The sequence below is a fragment of the Panthera leo genome, chromosome A1 (genome assembly GCF_018350215.1).
Source record: "Panthera leo isolate Ple1 chromosome A1, P.leo_Ple1_pat1.1, whole genome shotgun sequence".
Classification (NCBI taxonomy): domain Eukaryota; kingdom Metazoa; phylum Chordata; class Mammalia; order Carnivora; family Felidae; genus Panthera; species Panthera leo.
Genome location: NC_056679.1, coordinates 192,266,597 through 192,291,805, shown reverse-complemented (window position 1 = coordinate 192,291,805; position 25,209 = coordinate 192,266,597). Strand labels below are relative to the sequence as shown.

The 25,209-nt window shown below is 48.0% G+C and overlaps 1 protein-coding gene across 3 annotated transcripts in view; it reads left to right on the top strand.

The window, feature by feature from the left end:
• The window catches only part of LARP1 (La ribonucleoprotein 1, translational regulator), a 52,843-nt gene that overhangs the window by 14,018 nt on the left and 13,616 nt on the right, over positions 1-25,209 (top strand). Inside the window, exons 2-8 of one of the 3 annotated variants that reach the window (XM_042948492.1) lie at positions 18,784-18,845; positions 19,094-19,159; positions 20,113-20,287; positions 21,213-21,341; positions 21,418-21,525; positions 21,724-21,886; positions 22,788-22,932. In XM_042948492.1, the coding sequence (XP_042804426.1) occupies positions 18,784-18,845; positions 19,094-19,159; positions 20,113-20,287; positions 21,213-21,341; positions 21,418-21,525; positions 21,724-21,886; positions 22,788-22,932 (848 nt within the window). Of the gene's footprint in view, positions 1-18,783; positions 18,846-19,093; positions 19,160-20,112; positions 20,288-21,212; positions 21,342-21,417; positions 21,625-21,723; positions 21,887-22,787; positions 22,933-25,209 lie in introns of all 3 variants that reach the window. The other 2 variants (XM_042948491.1, XM_042948493.1) reach the window with 2 other exon arrangements.

The window sequence follows — 25,209 nt, the reverse complement described above, 5'->3', positions numbered from 1 at the left end:
TCTGCCTGAGGGTTACTTTGTTTTATGCAGAATGGACTGATGGGGGGGGGGGGGTGCGTGGGCAGGGAGAGGCCAGATCGGAAGCTGGGAGACTGCTTGGAGACTTCTACAGAAGTCCAGGGAAGAGGTGGAAAGGCATGGAGGATGGCATGGTGACCGGGCCTGATTTTTTTTTTTTTTTACTTTACTGTTTTCCTTTGAGCTTAGCCTACTTTAAAGAGGAAGTTTTCTGATTGCTGTTTCTTACTTCCTCTCGTCTGTCCAAAAGCAAATTATTGTTGTATTGTGCCCGTTAATAAGAAGAGGATGGCCTGAGGCAGGCAGAGGTCATTCCCCTGGTTCTGGGTCTCTGGGCTGCAGGGCCGCAGGGCCGGGAGGGGTGTTGGTGTTGCCACGCTTGGCGGCTCCCCACCCCACCCACCCCCACGCCTGTCTCAGGCTCCATGCCCCAGGGTGGAGGTGGAGTGAGAGTGTGGGGGAATGGCATGGGGGCACCATCAGGAGCTCTGGGGCAGGGGTGGCAGGGCCTGGGGATGGGGAACAAGCCCGACACGAGCTCTCAGTGTCACGGTTTTCTGTTCCGACTTCTTGTCAGAAACTGCAGTGGCTTTCTTGTTTCAGGTAAGATCTTCAGGGTGGGGTCAGAGCAAAGTCTGTGGGTCCAAGTTCTGTTTTCAGCCCTGCTCTCTTGTTTCTCCTGGCTGGACCTTCATTTCTTGACTTGTAAAAAGGGATTGGGTCCTGTGGTTATGAATGCTTTGCTCATCTATCACTGATGTGCCTTTATCATGTCCCTGGGCTTAGCCAGATGTCCTAGAATCTGCCTCATTAAGTAGCTTGCCTTGAGGACAGATGGGCCAGGGAGCCAGGCCAGACTGCCCCAGACCCTCCACTCCTGACATGATTATCAAACTTGTGAGCCACCACACCATCTCATTCATTGTCTAGGTTCATTTCCACAGTGCTGTGGGATCTGGAGTTATAATCCTCGTTTTACAGATGAGAAAACAGAAGAGTTCAGAGAGGTTCAGTAATTTGCTTAAGGCCATGCAGTGTTTTATACATAGCTAGGATTCCAGCCCATGGCAGACTGACTCCACAGTTCTGCAGTACTTAGCATCTGACTTTGCGTTCTTCCAGACCACAGAAGTATACATACTTCACCTGGAAAACTGTTTCTGGGAGAGGGAGGACCACACAAATCTTCAGGTAGCAAGAATCTCTTCGGGACTCTAGTGGCCCAGCCTGGAGTTCCCAGTTCTGCTCCCTGGCCACCTTTAGTGGGTGTGAGCCAGGCCCTGGAACTTCAGATCTTGCAGAGGAGCCCTGGCCCCTCTTCCCCCAGAGAGGTTCCTCTTCAGCTCTGTCAGGCCACGTGCAGCCTGCTGGAAAGGGCCCTGCTGACCTTGTGGTTTCTCAGGCATGGCCTCTGGGCCCGTTGGGGGGTGGGAGGCGGCCCTCTACTGGCACCGGGTGGCTCCCTGGCTCTTCCCAAAGGGGATGGGAACTGCTATTATGTGTTGGGCCTTTTAACTTCTTTCAAAGGGAAAATCTTTTTAGCTTATTCAGGCAACACCAATTCATTGTTGAAAAATGTCCACGAGCCACCATAAACACTACTAAGCAACCACATCCTTTAAGACCAGTGTTGCCTAATAGAAATACAACGCAAGCTGTATATATAATTTTAAATTTTTTAGTAGTCCTATTTCTAGAAAAGTAAAGACAGGTGACAATTTAAATGATATAACCCAAAATAAGAGATTATCATTTCAACATACAATGAACATAAAAATTATTAGTGAACTATTTCATATTCTTTGTACTAAGTCTTTGAAATCTGGTGGGTCTTTTACACGCAAAGCACTTTTCAATTTGGACTAGTCACATAACAAGTGCTAGTATCCACATGTGGCTAGCGACTGTTGTATTGGAAAGCACGTTTCTATATTTTGATGGAGTGATACGTATATGTATGATATATATATATATTTTATATATATATATATATATACACACATATATATATGTATACAATGGGATCATACTATCTCATGAGCTGGATTCTCCCTCCCACCCCACTTAGAAACATAGGCTTTCAAGGGCACTTAACTGCTTATAATCCTCAAAGCAGCCCTTGATAATAAAAGAACATTTTACGGATGATGGAGGTTGAGGAGCTGGCAGGCACACACACCCCAGCTCTTCCGCCTCTGAAGCCTCCACTCCTTCGCTGCCCCCTGCAGGCACCTGGAGTTGATCTGAGAGCACTGAGCCCAGTCCAGAAATCACACGTACCACGTGCATATGTCTGCACACACCACGCACTTTGCTGACGAAAGCAGGCCCACATCGGGGAAGCTACTGACTGAGGCGGTCATGCAGGGATGCAGTGTTTCAGACACAAGCACACTGATGCCCAGGTCAGTGCTCTTTCCACCACACTCCTCTGCCCTCCAACAGCTTACTGCTTGGGTTTGCAACCAGCCAGATTACGAAAAGAAAAGAAAACCTGTGTGGGGTGGGCAGAGACTTTCACTTGGGTTTGTTCTGGGGTGCTCCCAAGCCCACAGTACATCCCCAGTGGAGGCTGGTCAGCAGTGGAGAAAAGAGGAGCTAGGCCACAGTAGGTGCAGAGAGGGATATGGTTTGACCTGGATGAGGTCGGGACTTAGACATCTGTAAATAATTGATTAGTTTGTCAAATCACCCTGCCCCCGTGATGCTATTGCAAGGATGTACCTGCTTCACACCAGACCACTTGGGTGGCAGGAACCTCATTCCTTGGCAGGTCTGAGATGTTTAGGAGCCTGGTTTCATTCCCCACCCCGCCCCCACCACACACACACACACACACACAATTGTGCTTTAGTTTTTCAGACTGTAAAATGGGGCTCCCTTCTAAGTGTATCACTTACATGCCACTGGCCACCCCCTTTCCCTTTGTAGGAGGGCTGGGGATGAGAAACAGACCTTGGATTAGCCCTCAGGTAAAGGGGACTGGATTGCTGATGCTGAAGGTTTTTCGTTTTGTTTTAGTTTATTTATTTATTTATTTTGAGAGCATGTGCGCTGGAGAGGCAGAATCCCAAGCAGCCTCCTCACTGTCCGCACAGAGTCTAATGCGGGGCTTGAACTCATGAACCCCTGAGATCATGACCTGAACCGAAATCAAGAGTCAAACACTCAACCAACTGAGCCACCCAGGTGCCCCCCCCCCCCCGCCCCGATGATTAAGGTTTTGAGGATCCAGGGAGGCTGGGCTTCTCCCCTTTTATTGTGACACCCAGGAGCACTGAGCCAAATCTCCACAGGCTGGGAGGGGCCTGCTCCAGGGAACAAGGAGATGGCTTCGTTTGTACTCCTTTGGGAGCTCTATTGCCTGAGGACAGTAGGATACTGTCCAAGATGGCAGCTACCAAAGCTGAGGTTTCTGAGCCACCATCCATTTATTTATCCTAGGGTCTAGTCTTCTTCATCAATTCCTTGGATTGAAAGGACTGGTACTGCATTTGGGATAGCCCTTAAGACTTTAGAAGACTTTACGTGTAAACACTTCTTTATTCATATTTCACAAGTGCCCTTGAGGTGGGTGGTTGTTGGCCCCCTCTTAAAGATGTGGGACTCTTGTCAATCTTTCCAGGAGCTATGAGCACAGCAGTTTGTCCATGGAGCCGGAGGCCCTCTGGCCAGGCATGGGGAAAGGAGTGTGCGGGCAGTGGCAGCCTGGGAATGCTGGACTGCTGGCTGGGAGTGGAGAGGCTGCTGAAGTTCCCCATTGGCTGCAGCTAGGCTTGGGAGTTCTCTGGAATGTTCTCTGCCATTCCAGGCCTTCTCTATCCCACCCCCTGATTTGCATCATCACTGCCATTGCCCCTCTGAGGTAGCAGCTCTTTGGAGATTGTAGACTTGAGGAAGGCCAGAATCCAAAGGGGCTCTGGAAGCCATCTGGCTTCTCCTTTTATAGAAAACTGAGGCTGTGTCTTGGCCAGAGTCTCCCACTTGGCACTAAGGGAATCATGATGCCCGTGCTGGGTCTTTTTTCATTCTGCCTTGTTCTTTTCAGGGAAGGAGAAACAGGAGCCCTTTGCACTGTCAGTGCTGCAAGAGTGTGGATGAGGAAAGGATGAGGTCTGGCAGCACCAGCCTCTAGGGCTGACAAGCACATGCTGGGGCTCCTGGGGCTCCAGCTGACCAGCCTCCAGTTGGCTTCCCTCCCCCACATGGGCCAGCGGATGACACACCCTGAGCCCTCAGAAGGCCAGGAAGGCGTGCCCAAATGGAGGAGGTGTTGCCCAGAAATGCTCTAAATTTCCTGAAAACAGGCCCACCCTTCTACTCTGCTTTACTGATGAGCTCTTTAAGCTAGAGCATAAAGCGTGGTTCTGGGAAGGGTGGGGGCAGGGGCACTGAGCAAACTTCCAGAACTAGGTACCTAATAGGAAGCTCACCTCAGAAACTGAGCTTGGGGTGGGGTAGAAAAATTTGTCGGTGGCCTTTTAAAAAAATCCTCTGCAGTGAATTTTATTGAATTCATGGGGAGAATTCCTTTATGAAAAATAAAAAATTAAAGTTGTACAGGCCCGTTTTGTGAGACAAACCAGTGATGAAGCCTGCTCGGATACACAGAGATACCTCTAAACTTCCAGGATAATAGCTAACAAACAAATATTGAATGCTTACCATGTGCTAGGCACGTTTCCAAGCACTTAACAAATATCAACTCATTCAGTCCTCACAGTCCCATTAGGTTAGAAACTATTCCCATTTACAGAAACCCAGAATCACCAAGGTAGAAGAGCTGTTGGAGTCCAGGCTCTTTTTTTTTTTTTTTTTTTTTTTTTTAAGTTTATTTATTTATTTTGAGAGTGAGCGGGCACGACCAGAGGAGGGGTGGAGAGCGAGAATCCCAAGCAGGCTCTGCGTTGTCAGCACAGAGCCTGATCAGTGCTCAGTCCCACAAACAGTGAGGTCATGACCTAAGCCGAATCAAGAGTGGGACCCACTGAACCAGCCAGGTGCCCCTGGAGCCTAGGCTCTTAACCATTGCACCACCCTGCTGCTGGGGGTGAAGTAGGCAGTTTTCCTGACTCCCAGCCCAGTGTTCTTTCCACAGAGGCACCCATTCCTTAATTCTCACTTGTGTTTCTGCTTTTTGTTCTTCCTGGGGCTTGTCTTAATTCCTCTAGAAGAGCCCACGCCTAAGGGTTGCAGATCTTTTCGGACGTGAGGATCCATTGGCTTTTGGACGGAAAGCATGTTGAGCCCACCACACCCATGTCAGCTCTAAACGTCAGCTACTAGTTTCATGGGCTGGGTCCTTGGTAATCTTACCTACTTTCTATATCCACGGTACATAGTGTGTGTCATATATAGTTGTTGAGAAGAAGAGCATTTTCTTAGTCATTACCAAATGACATTCCTGGGAGACTTGCTAATTGATCCTAGGCTTTTCTTGAGCCCATTTACTACCTGAGGATCCTCGATACAGCATCCCAGGCAGTCAAGATCAAGCAGTCACATGTGGAGTTTCACATTAAAGCCCTTGTATAAATTGAACCCTGAGAGCATAGAGACGGTCTTGTTCACCACTGCTTCCCTAGTGCCTTGCACACAGACCCCTCCATACCCAAGTTCCCAATGGTCAGGTGACACAATAGGCTGGTCGGAACATAGGGCTGGGATCTCAAAAAACAAGTTGATATTCTTGGGACAAGTCAGGAAGCTTGCTCTGGGGAGAACTGCATCTTCCTACCTCAGACTGTTTGAGACTTAGATACCATGGTGCATGAGGAAGTATCTTAAAGCTGATTGATTAGCCCTGGTCAACAAGGGTAAGGAAGGGTAGTTTACCTGGATGGGTGGTTTATGCTCTGTTCAGCTCTCCTGTGCCCCATAGCAGAACCTATACAAAGTCCCTGCTTTTTCCACCACGCTTTCCCCTCTCTTCCCTGTCCTTTGTACTATAAGGTATTTACAGTTTTCTCCATCCTTTCCTTTCTGATCTGCTGGAGGAGGCAAAATCCTCTTGGGCTTGGTGCTGGCGAGGGCTCAGGCCTTTGGTTTGCCTGTGACCCTAGAGCATTGCCTTTCGATAAACAGTGCTTTGATTCCTGACTGTGTTTGCCCTTTTCCCCCTGTGCTGAGGAATGGCATCCCCACCTGGCAGGTAAGCTAATAGTCTCAGAGAAGTGGATTCTGGTGCTGGTGGCTTCAGTCGCCTGTTGGGCCCACAGGTTTGAGCTGGAGACCTTTGAGAACCTAATACTGATCTCCTGCAGTGCTGAAAGAGGCCTAGGGTAGTCTGAGATTTCAGATCCTTAGGTCAGATACTTTCTCACCGTGTGACTTTGGCTAGCTACTCAGTCGCTGAAACTGGGATGGTAATTCCACCATTGTGAGGGTCAAAATGCACAAAAATCCTGCAACAGGAAGCTTGAGGTGAATGCTTAGTGATAGCCATTATTGTGTAGCAGACCCAGGCCTCAGGGCGCTGGGTGAGCAAAGAGCAGGCTTAGCCTAAGAGCGTGGAGGCTGGCTGGCAGTTAAAGGAGGCAGGCAAACTGTTCCCTTCAGAGCCTCCGTTCTTCTTCTGCACAGCCATAGTCTGGAGCCTGTTGTGAAACTGAACCCCGAACCCAGCCCAGATTGATCCTTTGTGACCTCCCATCTGTCAGGACGCTCAGCTTATGGCTTCTTGGCCTTACCAGTCTTGATTCCTGATGCTAGAGATTGGACTGGGGTAAATGGAGGGGATGTGCTTCTCATGTACCCCTCCTGTGGCTGCTGTTTGTGTGTGTAATTAAACATTCTCCCTCCTGCTCTTGTGAGCCAGGTCATTTGTGTCTGCAAACATGAGGCCCTGGACTGGGGGTTGGGGACCAGGGTTCCTTCCCAGCAGTCTCCGTTCTAACATTAATTGGCATCAACATTGCATGGGAAACTTGTTAAAACTGCAGATGCCCAAGCTCTGCCTTCTTCACCAGACTGATTCCTGGAACTTGAGGGACTTCCAGGAGTATGCATTTAAACCAAGCCTGCCCCTCTTCGCCAAGTGGTATTGCCAGCCTGCTAGCTCACTGGTCCCAGTTTCCACAGCTGTGAGGTGAGGGTTTTTCATATAGCCTTGTGCTCAGAAACTCCAGCTGAGTGGAAGGTTAACGGGTAGGGGGCTTGGGTTCCATGTCCATCAGACCAGCCCTGCTACATCAGAGCATGCAACTCTTGATCTCGGGGTTGTGAGTCTGAGCCCCATGTTGGGTGTAGAGATTACTTGAAAATAAAATCTTTAGAAAAGAACTTAAGTGTACCTTTTAAAAAGAACATAAATGTAAATTTAAAAATATTAAATATTTTAATTTTAATCATCAAATTAATTATATTAAACTTAATTATAAATATATGGATATGATAAATACTAATTTTAATTAATATAAAATATTAAAACAACCCATGTACCCACTACCAGTTTAAGAAGTGTAGCCCTGATTTTAAAATATTAAATGTGGTGTTGTGGTTCTGGTAACCCCTATCAGAATTAGCAGTTGAAACTCACTGGGTTAAGTTAAAAAATTTCCAAGTATGTCCAGAGAAAACCTAACTTAGAATTACCTACCAGATTCCTGGCCCTACCATTTCTGAGCAAAAATCTCTGGAGGGTGCGACCCAGGAATCTACATTTTGATAAGCTCCTCAGAGGATAGGTAGTTCTGCATATTAAAATCTTAGGGCTGATGTACTTTGTAGCAGTGGTTTTGGAGGTAGATTGTGCCCCTGGACAGCTGGCTTCAATTAAGTTGTAGTTAGGATGATCAGTGAATACAGGGATAAAAATCAAAGCATGTTAGGCCTGGAAGGACCACAGATGACAGGCTCCCCTCCACCCCAACCACAGGCCTCTGAATGGCGAGACTGAAGACACCCAGGTGGGAACTCATGGCCATCTCCCACCACAAGGATACCAGTACCAGCATCCAGTCTCCTGACTCCCTAGCCCAGGGCCCTGCTCACTACCCCACTGTCATGGAACATGAGCAGTGGTCCGTCCTTCCTTCCATCCTTCCTTCCTTCCTTCCTTCCTTCCTTCCTTCCTTCCTTCCTTCCTGTGGTCATCAGGTTTAGCAAATAAAAATACCAGACACCCAATTACATTTGAATTTCGGATAAATGGTGGATAGTTTTTTAGTATAAGATGTCCCAAATATTGCATAGGAAAAATTACTTGCTGATATGAAACGCGCACTTAATTAGAGATTTTTTAAAAATCTGGCAACCATTATCCATCTCTCTCTTTTTTAAAGCACTAGAGAGATTCAGGAGTTGCCTCAAAGAGCCAAAAAAATAGCCATGTATTTATGATAGTTCTGTGTTTCATGATGATGTCATTTAAGCTGTAAATCTGTGAGCTAGCAGCTATCATGAACCTCACAATGAGAGATTAAGTCTGATGCTAGAATTTCCCATGTAAATTGTCTTTTTGCCTCCATCATGAACCTGCTTGTTTGGCTCATTCTTGTGTGTCCCAGTTAATGCCTATCAAATTACAAGCTCCACGAAAGGTTGGTCTGATTTAACCATGTCCCCTGGTCTGTGGGTTACTTATTTCATGCAGACTGGTGGTTAGAACATCGTTGGGTGAACTTGAGTCCATGCTCTTAACTGCTGCTCTGTCCTGTTCTTAGCCCAGCAGCCTGGTAAATTGGTGATAGAGTGGGTTTTGGATAGAACTCAGACCCCCCCCCCCCCCACTACATTTGCTGAAGGGGAAGGGACTGTAGAGTAGAGTAATAGGGTACCTGGCAGTGCTTTGAGAACATCTGTGAGGAGGGTTGGGGTGTCTGCAGGTGGGGCAGCCCCTGTCTCCCCATCTATGGCATCCCAGGGCTCTACTCTTTTCCAGTCGGGCTGTAGCATGTGACACTGAAGCAGTCCCCTGGCCCAGACCCCTCAAGAGGGGCAGATCAACTGCTTCTGGGAAGCAAGGCCTGCCTTTTTGAGCTGGATCAGTATAACTAGCCCATACCTAAGACCTCCCAACTTGTCATCTGTTTCTGGGATACCTGGCAAGTCTTTTCCATTTCTCTGGGATTTTCCTGTTGCCAAGTATACCTAGCCTGCAGGGCTGGAGCTGTTAGGGCTCAATGATTTCAGAGAGCAGGAAACTGAGGGCTAGTGAGGGAGCCTAACCTGGCATACTGCATGGGTAAGTGATCAGGACTTGCCTACCCCACATCTTCCAGAGGGAGCCGAGAGGTTTGGCCTTCCCGGGAGAAGTGTGAAGAAAAAAGATGGGGGCAGAAGTGAGGTCCCCCTCTGAGATCCATTTCAACAAGAGCACCCCTCCTTTTCTGTCATATATTACAATTTCATGTGAGAAATTGTTGATCTTAAAAACAGCAGGGCGGTTCCTGGAATGCTTGGGTTTCTGAACCTGTATTGCATGCACCTCACCCATGCATGATATGCCCCTATGCCATGAGTGAGTGTCGAGGTGAACAGAGCGTATTTTGTTGAGGCAGGAAGTTGGCTTTCCCACCGGCTGGAAAAGCTCTGGATTTAGAGGCAGGAACTGGATATTTGGTGCCAACTCCACAACAATTTACTGGGCACTTTGGGCACAGCCTGGTCCCTCCTGGGCTCAGCTTTCCTGTCTCTACAAGGAGAAGAGTTCTCAAGTCCCTTCTAGTCTTGGCTGGGTCTGAGAGCCTCTCCACTCCAATAAAGTGGTAATCCAAAGTAATTTGGGGAAGGCGGGGACTCAGAAGCCTCTTGAGAATGCCCTAGATTAAGACAATAAAAGTGAATTTGCATTACCTGAAGTGGTGGGTTACCAGGGGAAAACCAGCTTTGAGGTCAGCAGCTTCCCACATCAGAACAATGGAGTCAGGTGGGCAGTGGAGGGTTACTTGTGCCTCAAAACCTTCCTGAAAGGGGTGGCTCCTGAAATCCAGGGCCCAGCTGCCCAGTGCTTGGCCTGTCCCTCAAGAGAGCATGCAGGAGCCCACTAGCAGAATATGATGCATGGAAGAGGGTTTTTTTTTGTTTGTTTTGTTTTGTTTTTTTTTTTTAATGTGAATTGATTAGCAGTATTTACAAAGCCAGAAATTTCTTTTTAATCTATTTTTTTGCTTTTCTTGAAAACTCAGAAGCTCTGGAAACACTAAGTCTGTGTTTGAGGGTAGAGCTTTGGCTGCTTTTGCACAGATGCTACCCCCTTAGCTATAGCTGTGCTTCCCAGCTCGCTGGGGTTGCCGGCCAGACTTGTGATTTCTGGTGTGGCCCGAGGCCTGGGGGCTTAAGTCTGGGACCTCTGGGAAGTTCCTGTGCTGGCTCGTCTGCCACATACCCTCGCGGTCCTCTGTTTTCCACGGCTGGCCCGTGGTGTTTGGATTAAAGCACCCTGATTCCAATTCTGAGTACAGAACGCAGGTCTAGACCTCAAAGGGGTTGCAGCTGCTGGACTGTACAGCTGTGTGCTGCTCAGTCATAATGCAGAGGGGCACTAACCTCTCTTCCCTTTCAGAGTTCTTTGAGAAGCACCTGTGCTTCTGTAAATTGCTTCATTTGGTAAATGTTTACTGTGGGCCTGCCATGTACATGCTGCAACCCTGGGTTTCAGAGGCCAATGGGCACGGTGGAAGAGATCCCCGAAGAGATCCCCACCCTATGGAGTTTGCAATCATTGCCCACAAAGGATGTGTTATAGGCCGACAAAGCCCAGGGGTAGGGTTAGGCAGTACCTGGGATTCAGTCCCAGCTCTGGAAGTTCATAGCCTGCTGAACTGTGGACAAGTCATTTAGCCTCTCCGAGCCTTAGTTTCCTCTATAACCTGGAAACAGCATCATACCTCTCTGGAACGGTTGTGAAAAAGAAATGTTACCGTATGTAAAGAACTTTGGCACCTTCCAAGGATGTATGTAATACAGGCTCAGTAATTGATTAGTGAGGTTGAGATACAAGTGCAGCTGTTTCAGGGGGTGGCTCTGAAGACCCCAGGTTACAGACTGAATTAGGACTTGATCCAGAGTTGCTAGTTGGGTAGTTCTTTATAATGGGCACTCAACAGGGAAGGCTTCCTTGGAAGAAATCTGAAAATAATGCTGAGATGTGTGAATAACGTCACACAGGATATATACTGTGTGACCCTAGGCAAGTTCCTTCCCTCCATTTCATTTTCTGAGTGACAGAACTAATAGTGTCTTTTTGAGGCAATTTAGTAGAATCACACATAACAAAACAACTTAGACTAGCACCCTGTAAAAGGGGGTTGTTACTATTATTACTGCTCTATTTAGAACCATATGTGCTCTTCAGAAAGGCTGTGTTAGGGTGCTGGCACTTGGAGACCAGGGGCTTCACTGGCTGTTTGTGTCTTCCAGTTGTAATATTATTAGTTAGCTTTTGGTCGGACTTTAGGGACTAGGACCAGCTGTGGGGGCAGATTCCATGTCTGATCATGAAGAGTGGGGGCATCAGGCTGCCTGGGTCACCACAGGCTAAAGATAGTCTACTGAGGTTGGGCCTGGTCCAGGCCAGGCAGCATCATGTGACTGGAACCCAGCAATCCTGCCCCTCCTCCCAGGCCAAGGGGCTCACACTGGGGCTGGCAGCTTCCTTTGAGCAGAGCTTCTAGATGGTCTGATGTTCTGAAGCCCCCTACACTACACACACACTCTCTCTCTCTCTCTCTCTCTCTCTCTCTCTCTCTCTCTCTCTCCTGCATGCAGGGATGCCCTCCAGTCCCTTCGTGTGTTTCATCTGCAGGTCTGGGGTCTGGGGGGAAGTCGGGGCAGGAGGGCTGAGCAGAGAGAGACCTCTGAGAAGTGGTGGCAATGGCAGCGACAAGAACTGGTGAACAAGGTGCGGAAGTTAACCCAGTGTACTTTTTACTCGGTAGAAGAGTGTTTCTGCTTAAGGGGTGTTCGGATGAGTGGGGTTAGGCTGAAAGGCCTGTGGTCCCCGAACTCTTCCTCCATGACTCTGCCCTCAGGCTGGCTTAGGAGGGATGAGCACAGTTGGGCGATGTAACCCAGGCTCCTTCTGCCTCACCTTCCCCTTAGATGGTTTTGCTCCCTTCCACATTTGGGGTCTCAGTTTGCAAATATCTTTGGCAAATAATCTTTCCACCGTGTGCTTTAGTTTCCTCATTTATAAAATGAGACCAGTTATGGGGCGCCTGGGTGGCTCAGTCGGTTGAGCGTCCGACTTCAGCTCAGGTCATGGTGTCACAGTTCGTGAATTCAAGCATCACATTGGGCTCTGTGCTGACAGCTCAGAGCCTGGAGCCTGCTTTGGATTCTGTGTCTCCCTCTCTCTCTGCCCCTTCCCTGCCCATGCCCTGTCTTTCTCTGTCTCTCAAAAATGAATACATTAAAAAATATATATTTTTTTAATAAAATGAGACCAGTTAGAAAAACAAGCTCAGTGTTAAAACAGCACATGGCACCTAGTAAGTGCCTAGTACATATCGTACGCACTTGTTAATATTATCACCACAGCTTGTTGCTAGCATCTCTTTGATGAGAAATCTCAGTGGTTGAGGTCTTGCCTTCTCTCTCCTCACCCCTCCAGACCTCATGTTACTACCTTTTGTTCAGTTGAGGAAGATGAGACGTGGAGAGGGTGGTCAGTATTGCCCCCCAAGATTATACAACTGAAGAGTGCTGGAGTCTGGACTAGGACCCAGCTCTGATTTCAGGTAATCAGGTGCCTCAGAGTCAAGGCAGGGCTGGACGTGGGGTTCCTCTGGAAGCCAGCAGTGCGGACGATACTCGTTCTTTGCCTCCGGAGAGCTGTGGCTGAAGGTGGAGGATGAAGCTGTAGCCTCAGGAATTAGTACTCGGAAAGCAAAGCCTCTTTCCTTGGTGTGAAATCATAGAGGAGATGGGTTTTGTGAACTTACCACTCATTCAACAAATGTCAGCGCATTGCCAGGCCCTGAGCTAGACCCTGGGATTACTGCTATCAGAACAGTCTGCTTCCTGGCCTCAAGGAGCCACATAGGGGGTGAGGGTTCCAGCGCCGTGAGAGCATGTAGGAGGGACACTTTACTTGAGGTCTGAGAGGGTCCCTGAGGAGATTGACCTCATGGCCACATACAGATTAGCAAGTTGGTGAGTGTCAACTCAAGAAATACAGCCTAATAAATAACCTTGTTCCCCAAAGTAGAAATTCTTTCTGGTTAGGGTAAACTCAGCCTATTCAGCTGCCAATCTCCAGGAGATGGTGCCAGCCCCAAAATAAACATTTGGCCCTCCCCATTCTTCTGGCACTGAGGCAGAGATCTCTGACCATCCATTCTCAGTCCCACAGGCTTTCTCCCATCCGGCCTAGGCCCGTGTCGCCTTTTACCCACATTTGTCCCCCAGTCTCATTTCCAGCTTCTCCCTCGTACTAGTTCTTTGTTACCATGACCTGAAGAGTTTGAATCAACCCGTGTGCCTTCTCACCCTAAAAACCACTGGCTTCCCATTGCTTGACCAAGTCTTTGCTCCTTAGATTTCCTAGATCTAGTCCCTCTGGGTAGCTTTTATTTCAAAGGGTCAGCAGCATTAGGATGTTTCTAGAACAAGACAGCATAGAAAATATTTCTTTTTATCTGGCTTTGTAGTGGGTGTTGATGGGTTTGGCCCCTGGGTAGGCTGAGAGAGATTCTGGAGGGCAAGCTCTGTCCCTCTTCCATGCTGAGTAAAAAGTTGAGTCACTAAATTTCTTCAACTGAAAGGGAACTCCAGGCTTTCCCTGTGCTCTTCCTTCCTCTACTGCAGCAGGGGCTGATGTCACAGCCCCGCCCCCCAGGACTTGTGGTGAATCCTCTCTCTTTCTTTCCTCTTCCCCTGGGAAACCTGCCCTGGAGCCAGGACGGCTTCTGGAGGGCGGTGTCCGGAAGAAGGGCCAGGCTGGAGCTGGACAGGGGATGGCGTTTGTAATCTGAATCAGTGAATTGAACCACTTGATTCCCAGGAGTTGATCTGATTCTTTTCATATTAAGAGATTATTTGATGGTCTCTTTTTCTCTTTAACCCTGAGGATGAGGGTTACTTGGCCATACTAAACTTGGTGTGTGAATCTGAATTGAAATATTTAGCATTACCATATGCTGAGCACTCTTATGCTCTGTTCCTTTAACTGTCACAGCAGTCCTATGAGATAATGGTGACTTTAGTTTTACAGATGAGAAAACTTAAGTTCAAAAAGCTTCTCTGGGTGCCTGGGTGGCTCAGTCGGTTAAGCATCAACTCTTGATTTCGGTCATGAATCTCCTGGTTCATAGGTTCGAGCCCCACAATGGGCTCTGCACTGACAGCACGGAGCCTGCTTGGTATTCTCTCTCCCGTCCTCTCTGGCCCTCCCCCACTCGTGTTTTTTTTTTTCTCTCTCTCTCTCTTACTCTCCCTCCCTCCTCCTTCTCTCTCCCTCTCAAAACAAAACAAAACAAAACAAAACAAAACAAAACAAAACTCAAAGGGCTTGTCAAGGGGCAGAGTATGTAGGGCCTCCAGCCAAGTGCAGTGGATGACAAAGTCCACGTTCTTATGATGGGCTCTGTGCTTTCCTAGACAAGTGTTTGAATGAAGGGGTGACAGTTGAGGAAGAGAGAATCTCAGAGGGTTAGATAGTCAGTGTTGTGCCGTCAGCCTCTCCGCTTTGCAGGGGGAGCCGCTCTCTGCCCTGCCCACCCTCAATGCCCACATTCTGCCCCACCTTGTTTCCCGGTATCCTCCATTAGCCATAGTGGTTTAGCTGCCTTGGTCCCCACCGCTCTCAGTAATCTGAAGGAAAAAGAGTGGGTTTGCCGTGCAGATACAGGTGCATAGTCTTCTGGTGTTCCACAACCACACATAGAGATTCTGGTGTGCTTCATTTAATACACAAATGCATGTGTGTATTTAGGGAAGCCCCTTCACCCCCTGGAACTAGAGTCATTCAGTATTGGCTCCTGGCTCAGGATGTTCCTGTGGGACGGAAAGTAGCTTGTCTCCTTTTCCAGATGCCTGTTAGCCCCCGACTTGTTTTAATCAGGAGGAAGGTACTCCTAGGGCCTCTGTCTGCCATCCGGCTCCCTTAGAATGCTGGGCCTCAAGTAGGGTCCATCTCTCCACAGTTCTACTTCCTTCTGTACATGAGAACCTTTCCCTGTCTTCAGTAACCCTGTTTACCAGGAAACACCAGGGAAGTGCCCTAAGATTGCACCGGGAAGTAGTGGGTTGTCGTTTGTTTGTTTGTTTCTTTGTGAAAGCCAAAGTGCGAGTGGGGGAGGGGCAGAGAAGGAGAGAGAATCCCAAGCAGATTCCGCCCTGTCAGCACAGAGCCCGACATAGGGCTCAAAATCACGAACCTGTGAAATCATGATCTGCGTTGAAATCGAGAGTCTCATGCTTAACAGACCGAGCCACTGAGCCACCCAGCCGCCCCCAGGAAGGAGTTTTGACCCTACCAGTGGCCACATGGGATTTGTGGCAAGCTGGAGGGAGCACTTAAACAAAAAGAGTGTAGACCTGTGGCTGTCATCCTGGTTCTTCTCTAGGGAAGCCCCTTGAGGGCCTCTGCTCCCTATCTGCAAACAGGGGGGATTAGAACCATGGGTCCTTTTTTCTCACCTTCTACAGTCGTTTTCTTGGGCAGATGCAGAGTGGTGAGTTTAGTGTTTTTTGAGCTGGGCTCTGGTCACTGGCAGCTGGCACAAGTTTGAGAACGCAGAAGTGGGAGGAGGGGGCTTGTTCCCTGTTTGGGCTGGGATGATGCTGGACTTAGGGACTGGCACCTGCGCAAAGGATTGGTTTTCCCTGGGAACCATTTCAGATGCTAGGCCCTGTATATTAGGGAGCCGGAGAGAGACTCTTGGTTGGTTACCTGGTGAAGGAGGATGGCTGGGAGGGGACCCAGAAAGGGATGTGTAATTGAAGTCAAAAAGCTGAGCGTTTTTTCTTGTCTCCCGCAGGGCCTGAGAGCCGTGCATCTGACTGAGCCCTCCTGCCTTTGCTTAAGCCCCACAGGATCTTAACAGATCTAGGAATTTTACGTAAAGGCAGAAATAGTCCTCTCTCCCTAGTGGACTTTTCTGTCTGTCTGGGAGACTTTGTTCCTCCTTGGAGCGGGGGCAGCATGAGGATGTAGCTGTGAGCAGAGCAAGAGCAGGGCACTGTGGGTCCCGGGGGCAGAGGGAGACTAGCTAGGGATGGGCCTTTTTCAGCAAACTTCACACAGGACTACTTGAATATTCCTGTGTATGCTCAGACTAGCCATATTCCCTCAGTCATCTTGGGGCTAGTGGGAGAATGGGGACATTTCCCAGGATGACAGGATGACTCTCCCATTAATCAGAGACTGAACTTTCAGTACTTTACCACGTCCCTTTGTGATCTCGGCAAATGGAGTGTCAGGCAGGGTGATCGCAGGATAGGACTCTTTCCAATTTTAAGAGTTTTTCTTAGGTTTATTTTTTATTAGAAGAAACAGACAATGCCCTGAAAAACTTTGCCTCACTTTTTCGAGGAAAGTCTTCAGGAACACCTTGCCCTATGAGCCCGATTTGCCCTTTCCACGTCTTGTTAACGAGCTTGAAGTTGCAGGTCCTTTGGCCTGCTCTTGTCCTGATAGCAAGCAGGGGGGTCCTTGGAGAAGTGATTACTCCGGTAACTCAGGTATAGTCAGGGGAGATGATCCTGGGGTGGCTCCCTCTACCCAGTCCTGGTTTTGTTTTTGTTTTTTTAATATTTTAGTTTTTATTTATTTTTGAGGTAGGGGAGGGGCAGAGAGAGAGGGAGACACAGAATCCGAAGCAGGCTCCAGGCCCTGTGCTGTCTGCACAGAGCCTGATGTGGGGCTCGAACTCACGGACTGCAAGATCATGACCTGAGCTGAAGTCGGACCCTTAACTGACTGAGCCACCCAGGCACCCCTATGTGGTTTGAAGCACCAGCCTAGTCTGGGAACTGGGTGGTATTAGGCTTCTCAGAGCCACCGAGGATCAGCAAGAAAGTCGGTGCATAGTAGCTCCCTGATCTATGGGCTCCATCCTCTTGGCACTGAGAGATTTCTGGGTCTCCACTATCCAGTACTGGGTGTAGAGGATGTTGTGGGCTGGGTTCCATAGCTCCAGCTCTCACAAGGCATGAGGGGTGTCTTGAGGGGGCAGTGGTTCTGGTAAGGGTTGGAAGCCAAAGATGCCATGGGCTCATAGTTAGGAGTCAGGCAGGGACTCGTTCTACTCATTAAGAGAACATGGGTGTGCTCAAGGACTAGAAAACTCCTTTTGAGACCAGCTAGGCAGATTTCTGTGTTCAGGGACTGTGGGGGCAACATGATGGGAGAGAAGTGGGTGAGTAGAGCCCCAGGATGTACCTTTCCCGTGGGTCTCTGAGGGAGGAAGGGTTTAGAAACCCTTGTTCTTCAGAAGTGTGTTGGGAAAGCAAGTGTAGGTGTAGAAGGGACCAGACCTATTAGAGTTCTTCCTTTAAACAAACAAACAAAGGTTTTCTTTTTAAAAAGCCCATGTCTCGTTGAAATGACTGGAAAATTCCAAACAGGATTAAATCACTGTTAACATACTACTTTACTCCTGATGATACTTAGTTATATGGCCTTCCAGAATTCTTGTGAATATGTGCATATACACATTTTTTCTTTGCTTTATAAAAATAGAATTGCAGCTTTTCTCACTTACTGTGTTTCACATCTTTTATCTCTAGTAGAGCATTATCTTTTTAATGACTGCTCTAAAAATTGCTTAAAAATTTTTTTTTAGTGTTTATTTTTGAGAGAGAGAGAGAGACAGAGTAGAGTGCAAGCAGGGGAGGGGCAGAGAGAGAGAAGGAGACACAGAATCTGAAGCAGGCTCCAGGCTCCGAGCTGTCAGCACAGAGTCCAAAGTGGGGCTTGAACCCACAAACCGTGAGATCATGACCTGAGCCAAAGTCAGACGCTCAACCGATGGAGCCACCTAGGCACCCCTGCTCTAAAAATTGTTAAGCTTTAATTTCTGTAGCCAGTTTTCTACTGTTGGAAATGTAGGTTGTTTTCAATTTTTTGAACTTACAAACAGCACTTTTGTTATGGACGGCTTTGTATATAACTCTTAAACACTTGTCTAATTTGTACTGATAAATTCCTAAAAGGAACATTGAGTCAAATGGGTCTCATGTTTTCTTTGGGAACTTGGAGAGCAGCAGAGTCTTTCCTAAGTGGCTAACCTTTCTATTGACTGCAGGTCATTGAGGACAGAGCTGGTCCTGGTGGGGGGTGGGGATGCTTAGAAGAGAGAGCCCTGGATTTCTTGACTGCCAGCTCAGGGTTCTCCCCTTACCTTCCCCATGATCACTAGCCCAGGTCTGCTCACACACAGACTTCCACAGTGTTAGTTAGAGCCAGAGAAGGTCTTTCAGATCCTTCCTTCGTGGAACCTGCTGGGATTAGGGAGCCTTTAATTACAGAGCCAGCTCTGGCATGGCCCCAGTCTGTTGTAGACTTACCCTCTCCAGGCCTCAGTGCCCTCTCTATAGGAGAGTACAGAGCTGGGAGGGCCCTCCTGCCTCACTTCATGGGTGTTCATGGGGTGTTGTCCATTGGTTGTTTCCATGGTCTCATTTTCCACGACTTCTTCAGAGAGAGGCTGGTATACTTGTTACTGGTGTTTGAGCACGTGTCCTTCCCCTCTTCACCATGTCTTCCTCCTTTGGAAACCTGCAGGTTGCTTGATGGAGTAGAGGCGGTCATGAGGATGAGCTAGCGGTGGCCACCTCCGTGGGCTGTGCATAACCATCTCTCCCTTCTTGTTCCCACAGAACATTCTGCTCCAGCTAAGGTGGTGAGGGCAGCAGTTCCTAAACAGCGCAAAGGCAGCAAGGTAAGGAGTAGGAGCGGGCTGCCTAAAGGGGGCTTCCTTGAAGAAAGGTGGTGGCCTCTTCTGAGCTGTGAGGTAGTTCTGGATCCTCTCAATAGCGGGGGAGCCCCTCTGGGCCTCCACTGTGGATGGTCCTAGTGGACAGATGATTGTGGGTTCTGATCTCTCGGGGGAGCTGTATTTTGTTTGGGTGAGGGGCTGAATGGCAGGGGCATGGCCACCCCAGGGCCTTCACAGAACGTGCCTTGCAGGTTGGTGACTTTGGAGATGCAATCAACTGGCCCACACCTGGAGAGATAGCCCACAAGAGTGTGCAGGTGAGTCTTTGGGGAAGAGTGGGCAGGTTTAAATGCTATGTACAAATGCACATTTGGCCTAAGTTCTCAGAGCCTCGGGTCTTAACTTTCTCGGTTTTTTTTTTGAGAGGAGTGGTTGGTACAGTATGGGCAACTCTGAAATAGCTAAAGATCATCATCATTTGAGCCCTTGCTGTATGTCAGGGACTGCCAAGTGCTGCTTACCATTTCATCGAATCCTCACAGTGACTTAAAGATAGGTCCTTTAGTAATTCCCGTTTTACAGATGAGACCACTGAAGCTAATAACCAGCCGTTGGGAGAGGCTAATAAACGAGCCCTTGATGGTCAGGTGGGCCTTGGAAGTCAAGTCTGTTGTATTATTATTCCAGAGCCTGTGTTCTCCATCAGCTATACTTGGGTTGCCAGTGAGTGAAGCAGGAGAATGGTCATTAGGCCAGGTACCCACCTCCAGACTGTATGTCTTGGGGAAGCTTATGTAGCGCTCTTTAGTCCCAGCAAAGGAACTCCTGATCAGTCCCCCCTTCCAGTGCTTTTGTTCTGGACTGATGGCCTAGATCACTCACTGGCTGTGGCCATTGGCCTTCAGTTCACACACAGGGTTGCTGTGGACAAGCCAAGGGCTAGCATCTCTTTCGTCCCACAGACTACCTGGACGGTCTGGTCCTATAGGGAGTAAACGTATGTCCCCTGTGTCCTGGTGGGTTGTCTCAGTTACTGAGACTCAAGGAAGATGAAGAAACAGGTTGTTTCCTACTTCCTGCCTGTTTGAGCACACTTCCCAGTGGAGGCATCTCAGGCATAAAGACAAGACCTAAGAATATATGTAGTCCAACCTGCCATTGCATGCTGCATCTCCCCTGCCCCACCTTTCTAGTGGCAGGGGTCCTTCTGCCCCATCCTAGGAGGCTCTCTGGTTCACCTCACCCCCTGTTACTCTGCTTCCTACTGCAGCCACAGCCCCACAAGTCCCAGCCTGCCCGGAAGCTGCCCCCCAGAAAGGACATGAAGGAACAGGAGAAAGGAGAGGGGAGTGATAGTAAAGAGAGCCCGAAAACCAAATCGGATGAATCTGGGGAAGAGAAGAATGGGGACGAGGACTGCCAGCGAGGGGGCCAGAAAAAGAAAGGTGAGTGGCTTGGAACAGGCTTGGGAGAAGTGTGTAGGCAGAACTGTGAAGTATCAGAACTCGGGGCTGCTGGATGAGTTTCAGGAGCCCCAAGAAGTCCTTGGGAGGCTGAGTGGTGTAGGCCACCGGGCCAGCAATCTTCACTTCCGCCTGCTGTCCATCAGTTCCTTCTCTTACTTAACAAGCATCCGGTAAGCCCTGTTCTCGGCAGTTGGGCTCCAGCAGTACACAAGACAGATGAGGTCCCCGCCTCAGAGGAATCTTAATGTATCTTGTTGTATTGCTGTCCCATGTAAGATTTCATTTAAAACAAGAGTTTCCATTGCCCTCGCTAAGAAGTTTAGGGTACAAGTTTGGCTGCTTTGACAGAGATTCAAAGTAACAGTAGTTTAAACAAGATAGAAGTTCATTTCTCTCATCTGACAGCTGGGTGTAAGTAGGCCAGGCCTAGAATGGCAACCATTTCTTTCCTTTCATCTTGCTGTGGTGTCTTGGCTCTTTTCATCCAAGATGGCTCACTCTTTCCCTCTTCATTCCACTTAGCAGGAACGGGAAAGGGGAGAGCAGTTCCCATTTAGGGACTCGGCCTGGAATGGACTACTTTCACAGAGCTCTCCATAGACAGAATTTTGACAATGTCTACAGGGAGCCTGGAAGTGCAGTCTTGATTCTGGGCAGCCATGCGTCTGGCTCCGGAAAGCGGTTCTCTGACCATGGAGAAATTGATATTAGGAGTCAGCTGTGAGTGTCTGTCGCACTGAGGTCCATGGCTTCCTTATTTTAGAGGTGAAAATGAGGTCTAGTGTGGGTCATCAAATTGTGAATCAGGTCTGTTGCTCGAGACAGCAAAGAACAATTGGGGGTAGGGATGGCTAGGAGAGACCTCTCCTTCAAGCCTTCTTCATGTGCCCATGCTGTCCTCCAGGGAACAAACACAAGTGGGTTCCATTGCAAATAGACATGAAGCCTGAGGTGCCCAGAGAGAAACTGGTCTCGCGCCCTGCTCGCCCGCCAGAGCCACGGCACACGCCTGCCAACCGAGGGGAGATCAAAGGTATGCGCCGCCCACTGTGGAGGGCCTGGGCATGGGGGTCACCCTCAAGCCTGACCCAGCGCCCCTCTCCCCATAGGGTCTGAGCCTGCCACCTACGTGCCCGTGCCCATGGCCCCCCCCACCCCAGCCTGGCAACCAGAGACCAAACCGGAGCCTGCCTGGCACGACCAGGATGAGACATCGAGTGTGAAGAGTGATGGGGCTGGTGGGGCGCGGGCTTCCTTCCGTGGCCGTGGACGGGGGCGTGGTCGCGGCCGGGGACGCGGCCGGGGTGGCACTCGAAGTACGTGAGGCCCCTTTGGGCTCCGGGATGTCCGAGGGAGCGTGGCGGGGGCGGCGGGCAGGGCTCTCCTCTCCCTTATGGCGCCCATTTCCCCCATAGCCCATTTTGACTACCAGTTTGGCTACCGAAAGTTTGATGGTGCAGAGGGGCCTCGCACCCCCAAGTACATGAACAACATCACCTACTACTTTGACAATGTCAGCAGCACTGAGCTTTACAGCGTGGACCAGGAACTGCTCAAAGACTACATCAAGCGCCAGATGTGAGTGGACAGGAGCCTTCTTCCTGGAGGGATGCTTAGGGGCCCGGGAGCCGTCAGAGGTGGCTGCTGGCAGAGTAGGGATGGGCAGGTCCTTCTGGTGCTAGGGACAGTGCCTGCCCCTGGCTGGAGCTGAAAAAGTTAACCGCTGCTCATCCTTTAAAAGCTAAGTTTTCATAATAAAAGCTAATTTTTCATAAAGGTAATATTTATTGCAAAAGTAATACCATATTCGCCTAAAGAAAATTTAAAATTATCACAACAAAAAGGAGAGGCAGTGTCCAGAGTCCAGCCCTTTGTGCACTTCTGTTTATAATGGCAGCACGGTTAGAACGCTAGCAAACACCTAAGGAGTCCACACAGTTAGCAAGGCTTGCTATTAAGTGCTTTCTAGGCATCCTTTTATTTAGTCCTGCGGCTATCTTGTTCCTACGAGCTGGGTCTTCTCTCCAGTTCGTAGGTGAACAAACAGACCCAGAGTGTTGCCCAGAGTTTCATGGCTAGTATTTCAAGGCACAGATTTGAATCCATTTCTGTCTGATGGCAAAACCCTAGCTCTGAACCACTCTGATGGTCCCTCAGTCGGGGGAGCCATACAAGGAGGTGGATCATTTCAGTAAAGTGCAGTAGTATTTTAGGAGCAGAGGAGAAAGTGGCCAATAACATTGGAACTGGGTTTTAAAGGAAGATGAGGGCTTGGCCAGGCATACGAAGAAGCCGAAGGGCAGGGGGAATGGATAGGGAGCCATAAAAAGATAGCATCTCTTTTCAGCCTGCAAAATTGTACATTCAGTAGGGTCAGGGTCGGTCAGAGGCTATGTGCGGTGGCCGGGGTGTTCCGAACAAGAAAGGCAGACTCCTAAATGATGCTGTAGCAATCATCTGTCTTCTCCCCTCCACCTAGTGAATACTACTTCAGCGTGGACAATTTAGAGCGAGACTTCTTCCTGCGACGGAAAATGGATGCTGACGGTTTCCTTCCCATCACCCTTATTGCTTCCTTCCACCGAGTGCAGGCTCTTACCACTGACATTTCACTCATCTTTGCGGTAGGTCTCCCTTCCTGGGGCTGGGGTGCAGGGGAAGGAAAGGTCCTTACTTAAGGAGCTAGAGTTTGGGCCACGGCAAAAAACCCTGGAGGAGTCCCCATCTGATGAATTCTGCTAAAGTCGCAGGGCTTGGCCAGCCTCTCTGCCTCCCTTCTTGCCTCTCTCTCTCTCTCTCTTATTATGGAAAATTGGAGATATTTCAGAAGTAGACAGCATGGTATGAACCCAGCCTCAGCACTTACCACCTCATGGCCCATCTTACTCCATCTATCCCCCATCTGTGTTTCATCTTTCAAATTACTTCGCAGAAAATGTCAGGTAACCTGACATTTCATCCACGTTTCAGTACTTATCTCAAAAAGATAAATACCTGCTAAAAACCTAGTCACCATGTCGTTATCACATGTACAAGTATTAATTCCTTCATATGTCCAGATACCCAGCCAGTTGCAAATTCACCCCACTCGTCAAAACTGAGACTCAGGATCCAGACAAGACCCATATGTTGTCTTAAGTCTCCCCTTCCCTTCTCTTTTTCCTTGCAGTTTATTATATCAATAAACTGGGTTGTGTATTTTGTCGAGTTTCTCATGGGACACAGTGGTGTCATTTAGCATATTTGTGTATATTCCAAATTTTTTGTAAATTGGTGGTCCAGAAGCCTGATCAGATTCAAGATTCAGGTTTGGGGGGTTTTCTTCCCGTCTTCGTCGAGAGTAAAGATCATGATAGATTCTCTCAGGTGGCACATAGCGTTTCATTTGTTCTCTTGTGCTAAAAGCTGCTATTGATGACTGTCTGGTATTTCATTAGGGATTGTAAAATGGTAAGATTCTAATTCTGTCAATCTGTCTTCATTTGTTACCTGGAATACCTCTTTAAGGAGAAACTTTGCCTCATCAGCTATTCAGTTACCAAGAGGTATGGTTTGTACAGAAAGGGCGGATAAATGCTTGAACTTTCCTTTGTTAACCAGTTTTCAGAATTATGAGTTGATCCTAATAGCTTTAAAGGTTTGGCGCTTGGGATTGTTTTTTTGTTTTGTTTTGTTTTTTGTTTTTGTTTATTTCTTTTTCTTTTTTTCCTTTAGTATCTTTTAGTACCATTACAGTGTTGAAACCTGTGAATTCAAACATACTGCAGTTTTTTCAACCCATTGCAGTTCATATGCTGAATCAAATTGTCCCATCTTTGGCTAGTGGAGCCTTGGTTCATCTTGTGCATTTCCTGCCTCAGGGGATTGGCCATATTTTCAAGAAATTCTAGGTCCTCTCTTCTGGGGAAATGGTATTTATATACTACAGTCTGAGTTGATTGTTGCTGTTTTGATTGGTCATTGTTTCTGGAGTTGTTTTTTTGTTTTTGTTTTTGTTTTTTTTGTTTTTATGCATCATGAGATAATACTGGTATTTTCTTTTTTTTTTTTTTAAGTTTGTTTTTTATTTATTTTGAGAGAGAGTGAGCCAGGGAGGGGCAGAGAGAGAGGCAGACAGAATCCCAAGCAGGCTCTGCACACCCAGCACAGAGCCTGATAGGGGGCTTGACCTTCCAACCGTGAGATCATGACCTGAGCTGAAATCAAGAGTTGGACACTCGACTGACTGAGCTACCCAGGCACCCCTCTACTGATATTTTCCATTACAGTTCAGGACTACAGGATCTTTATTCAACCCCAACTATCTTCTATTTGTAATATTCCTTTATCCTGTGCCCCAAATTCTGATTGCTGATGACATCAACATAATTATTCATTTGTTTTATTCAACAATTTATATAACCTATTCTTGTAATAATAACCTCTACTACTAAAAACAGGTGTTTTTTTTTTTATACACTCAAATGACTGTATTTTCAAGTTATTACTTGAAATAATCTCTGTGTGGTCATGTCTCTAACTTGATGTGTATTAGTTTTGTTAGTTTCATTTTGCTCTCGAGTTTTAGGGATTGCTTTTTTCCCCTCTAATTTCTGATTTGTTTTACATTTAGGTAAAACATTTACATGGTTCAAAGTCAACATGGTATATTCCTAGAAGTCTGATTTAAAATTCTCTCACTTCCACTTTTTTCCCTTTATTTTCCTGTAGGCAACTTGTTTTGAATCCTTCCATTAAAAAAAAAACCTAAGTAAAAGTCTCTCTGTGTATTTATATCCTACCCCTTTCTTAGTTAAATGACAGCATATAGTGCCTGTATTTCTTCACCTGTTTTTTGTTTTCACTTACTAACTCTGGGAGCTGACCGCATAGTAGTACATAATAGGAAGATGCTCTTCATT